Source organism: Hipposideros armiger, unplaced genomic scaffold, assembly GCF_001890085.2.
Source record: "Hipposideros armiger isolate ML-2016 unplaced genomic scaffold, ASM189008v1 scaffold_2, whole genome shotgun sequence".
Taxonomy (NCBI): domain Eukaryota; kingdom Metazoa; phylum Chordata; class Mammalia; order Chiroptera; family Hipposideridae; genus Hipposideros; species Hipposideros armiger.
Window position 1 is genome coordinate 3,664,346 of NW_017731352.1, and position 5,020 is coordinate 3,669,365.

The 5,020-nt window shown below is 41.3% G+C and overlaps 1 protein-coding gene across 1 annotated transcript in view; it reads right to left on the reverse strand.

The window, feature by feature from the left end:
- Positions 1-3,564, reverse strand: part of CCT4 (chaperonin containing TCP1 subunit 4) — a 20,802-nt gene extending 17,238 nt beyond the window's left edge. Inside the window, 2 exon segments of the mRNA XM_019634333.1 lie at positions 198-250; positions 3,287-3,564. Of these exon segments, the coding sequence (XP_019489878.1) occupies positions 198-250; positions 3,287-3,413 (180 nt within the window). The 5' untranslated portion in view covers positions 3,414-3,564.
- Positions 3,565-5,020: the final 1,456 nt, after the last annotated feature.

Genomic DNA, 5,020 nt, shown 5'->3' on the forward strand with positions numbered 1-5,020 from the left:
TTGGCAGCTCAGCTCAGGCTGGGAATCGAACCAGCGACCCTGTTGCTCAGAGCTCGCACTCTTGAGCAAGCTCTTAACCAACTGAGCCATTCGGCCGGCCCTTTTTACTTTTTTAAACAATATATCTTAACCCTCTATCAAGATCTCACAGTATGGACAGTAGCCATTTAATAAGTAATGAATGATTTAGTTTTTACCATTTTATCCATTCCTTTTGGTCCAAGGCTTGTTCTAATAGCATCAGCAACAGCTGTAAAAGAAAGAAAAAGAAATCAAGACTCTTTAAAGGACAAAATATTTCTCTTCTCAAATGATCATTTTGTCCTTACTAGGATAGGATATAGAACTGTTCACTGTGTCCACTAAAGAAAATTCATTATTTAATAACAATCTACTGGAAATAGCATAATCTACTTCTTTAATATATGACATGTAGGAGTACTTCATGTTTTGAGGATTCATCTAATCTTCCTTTAAATATCAAAATGATACAGTCTAGCTCTGATTGTGGACTGTATTCTTTTCTCCACTCTTTAAAATTAGACAAGCAACAATAGGACAGGCTAGACCTCCTACTATACAATTAACTTGTTTACTCTGTCTCCCCTGAAGTATAATTTCTGAGGGCAAAGACTTTTGCTCACTAATGTGAAGCTGGTATACAGATGGCTTACAGTACAAAACACCCTTTGATCCCCACAAAAATAAAAAACCCACATTAATTAAAAAAAACAAAACTAAAATCATAGCTTTCGGTCATTATCGGTATAAGACATCTCTGGATATACCGTCTACCATTCCAAAGTTACTTATTATCTGACCATGAAAATGTTTCTATTCATTAGTCCACTTATTATTTTCTAAGAGAAACTAGAATTGATGAACAGTACTTAACCCCTTTTGTTTGACAAATCCATGACAAATAATTAAATCTTCCCCTTTCACACATACTATCTCATTCCATATACATAGGGTTGAGATTGTGCCTTAATTGTTTTTGTGTGCTCCGAAAACTAGCATAATGATTTTCCCTATATTGTGTGATTGATGATATACAATCTTACAGAGCTGAAGATAAAATATTTGGTATAATTTAAAAATTGCTTTCTACATAATTATTTCATAGTTAGGGGCTGCTATTCCTAATAACCCAGTCAATATTATTATCCTTTCAGGCAATTTTAGTGGACCTCTATGGCTATGATTCTACAAGCATACCAATTCTAAGAATGCCCTTATATTCATCTACATGAAAACTCTAGAAAGATCCACACTATCCAAAACATAAAAGATTTTAGACTGCTTACACTCTAAAAGTGGCAGATGGTATTGTCTGTTAAACGACTCATACTGAATAGTACTAGTACTACTACTACTCTGTGTGTTTGTGTGTGTGATTTTTCACATTATCAATCAATGGTGCTATTAACTTTTTGGTAACATCAAAATAAAAAACGGGTTCCCTGAATTAAACTAAAGATGCACATGGCAGCAGTTTTCTCCATCCATTTGTAGGGTTTTGTCTGACTTGGAAAGACCAGTTGTGTCCCTTTGCTCTATGAGCTATGTTCACTTAAAAGGGTCAGGATCATAGGTAATTTAGGTGGCCGCTCCTTCCTACATGCATACCTCCCTTGTTCCAGTTTCAATTCTCTGTTCACCGGTGTTTTAAAGGTTACCAAAGTAAACCTTCCATTCTGTATCTTGTGTATTTGTTGAAAATCTACCATATTATATAGCTATTTTGGCCCTCCAGATGGCCCCAGAATTTATCTAACATCTTGTTTCTAATGTACCATATCTAAGTTTCCACTATGCTCCTTAGATAACCTTCTACCAAATCTTTATTTCCGGGTATGTTCTCTCCTGAACTTGTAAATGACTCGTAAATCTACCCTTTTGGGTAGATTTGATTGGGTAGATCTGATCTCTTGAACTCATTAGGCCCAAATTAGAACCTATTTTCTTTTATTCCACCACCATTCCTCCAGTGTACAGTAATTCCTGACTTTAACCTCATCGATAGGCTCTTGGAACTCTGGCCAAGTGACATACAACAAAACCCATTTTACCACAGGCTAATTGAGAAAAACAAAAGAGTTAAGGGCCTCTTATCAACAATATAAAGAAACCACGTTAAACAAAGACATCATTTGAGGACCTGCTGTCTGTGTTTCTTTTGGCATCATCACACCTTCAATCATTTGAGCTGAAGATCTCAAATATTTGTAAGGCTTTATTTTATAGACACGGCTCTTCATACTCTTTCTTATTTAATCATCACAGAAAACCTACAAATTAGCTATTACTACCTTCTACTGAAGAATGATCTGTAGCTGTGGGGGTTATGTCAAACCTTTCCAGGACACCAGGCCCTTCAAGATTTGGCCCCACCCTACCCTTCCTCACCTGTCACTTCTTCATGCACCTTATTCTCTAACCCAAATGAAATACCGTACTCAATACACATCACAGGCAAGATCTCTTAGCCTTTGTTCTCACTTTTCTTTTCCTTCCAGACTCTAACTCGACTCGATTTTCTTTTAATCCTCGCAACTCTACAAACATACATTTTCCTCCTCGATTCTGTATCATAGGTAAGGAAACCTTGGCTAGAGGTTAAAGGTCACAAAGCCACTAAGTAATGGCAACAGAGAATGAAACTCGGGTCTTGATTTCCACCAATGCCAAAGTGCTCTACAAAAAGCAAAACAGCAAACTGTCCGTCTTTCTTGATTTGCTTGTGTTTGGTTGCACATGCACAAAGTACATAAAAGCACAACGTAGCTTTCCATAATTATTCTTAAACAAGACGGGTCTGTTCCCGCCCCAACTTAGGCATGAAGAATATATCCAATTTGTTTGAATAGTTGTGCCGTGCGAAACTTACATGGTATTTTTATAAGAACCAGAAAATTGAAAAGTATTGTGCAAACAACATTTTACTAGTGGAACCAGTAAGATAAACGACAGCTCTAAACTGTCTGAACCCAAGGGACCGCTGCATGCGGACATTGGCTGCTTTCTGCTTAAGTGTGATGAGTGACCCAGGATGAAAAATTCTGAGCGTCTAAGACCCAGAGTAAATCCAAAGGGCCTCCACACTCGGGGTCAGGAATTATAGGCAGAAAACAATCAACTTTCCTCCACAGAGCTGCTTCCATTGAAGGACTGACAAGAGGCGACCATCTAAAGGAACAAAAAATGAGCCATGCCCACCCAGTAACAAGGTGAAAGCGTGGAGCTCGACCCCGCAGAGCCGCGGGTCACACCCAGGGAGCGATACCTTTGGCCGCAGAGATGTTGCTGAAGCGGATCTGGGCCGGCTTATCGCGGTCCTGATAGGCGCTTTTGCTGCGGCCGCCAGCAGCCCCGGCGGGCGCCCCGCTGCGGGGTGCCACGTTCTCGGGCATGGCAAGCTGGGCTGGGTCTGCGTGGGCTCGGGAAGGACGGATGGACGTGGATTGCGGTCGGCTGCGGAGTAACGGTTCGGCACCAACGATTTCACGAACCTTCCAGAAAACGGCGCCGGCTCTGGGCGGAGGAGGCGGAGAAGGGGTCCTGTCTGGCGGCGCGGTGCGGGAATGACGTAGCAGGCTGCCCGCCGCGTGCCGGGTGAGGGGACTGCAACAGGGAACTCGAGGCTTGCAAAGGATGGTGGCCTCGGGCGCTTGGGGTCCGGGGTCGGGACCGGAGAGGAGCGGTCTCTTGCGAGGCAGACAGGACAGCCCACTATTTTAAAGGCGGGCGTTGGGACACCCACGTCTCCCACTTCCTGGTCCTCGGCTGTGAGGTCCCTTGCGTTAACTCGAACTGAACGCGACTGAGAGGTGTGGTTCGCTCTCTGTTCCTCCTGACCGCGTGTGGCTACCCTGCGCTTGCCCGGCCCCGAATACCTGCATGTTACTCAATTTTATTCATTTTGAAATTTTATTCATTTTGAAAGGGAGTCTGAAGAGAGATTTGGGATGGGTCGTTTCTTTGCTTTTAAGTGTTGGGGTTGATTGTCTCCTATTGATTGATACCGAGTGGTAATTAAAGATTTAAATACACCCTCGTTAAGTACTAGAGAATCTTAAAAGTTTTGGAGCTATGATTGCTTGCTGAATCAGGACTGCCTCACTAGTTAATACAGTGCCCTCGTTTTAACATTATTTTATTCTAAATTACGTAGCCACTGGCTTTTAGAGAGCCTAAGCATTTTATAATGATCAGTTCAGCGCAGTGCTAAACCCATTACACGTTTTAGCTTGTTTAATCCTCACAAAAATATGAAATAGATGTCTTTATTTTTTATAGTGGAGAAAGCAACCGGAGGTCTTTGATTCCTTTTTTTCTCTCTCCCTCATCCAAAGACTGCTAATTTGACCTCCTTTGTATAAGAATCCATCTCATAACCTCTATCCTTTAGATGCCACAGCCTTAGGTCAGACCCACATCATCATTTATTTAATCATGTGATAGCTTGGCTTTTGGCCTCTCCCTGCCCTGCTAGTTCCTTTGCCATACTTGCTACCACAAAGGAATCTTAAAAACTCAAATCTGATGTTCTTATTCCCCTGTTTAAAATCCTTCATAACTCCTCAAGGACTAAGTATGAAAATTGGCATTATGTGTAAATTCTCCCTATCTATGACCTCCAAGCCCTGTTAATATTTTCAGGTTTATAACCCTAGGCTCCTGGTTTCCACTCTTGGCTACTGTAGGGCAGGAAAACATCTTTTTCCTTTTACCCTTCTATGTTCTTGGCTGGGGCTCTGTAACAGAACACATTAACAAGAAGAAAGCATACTGATTTATTATAAGTTTTATGTGACATTTGAGCCTTGATAAGGAAATGAACACCTGGAAAAAATGATTAAGCCTGAATGGTTTAATACTGTATTTGATGAAGAGGGGAAAGTTGTGGGAAAATGTGGTGGACAAAAGGATATGAGCTAAGGAGAGTAAATTGGGAAAACAGCAAGGTCTGGTCAGTTCAGAGTCCTCTTGGCCTCTCTCTGTCTTTGGAGATAAGAAT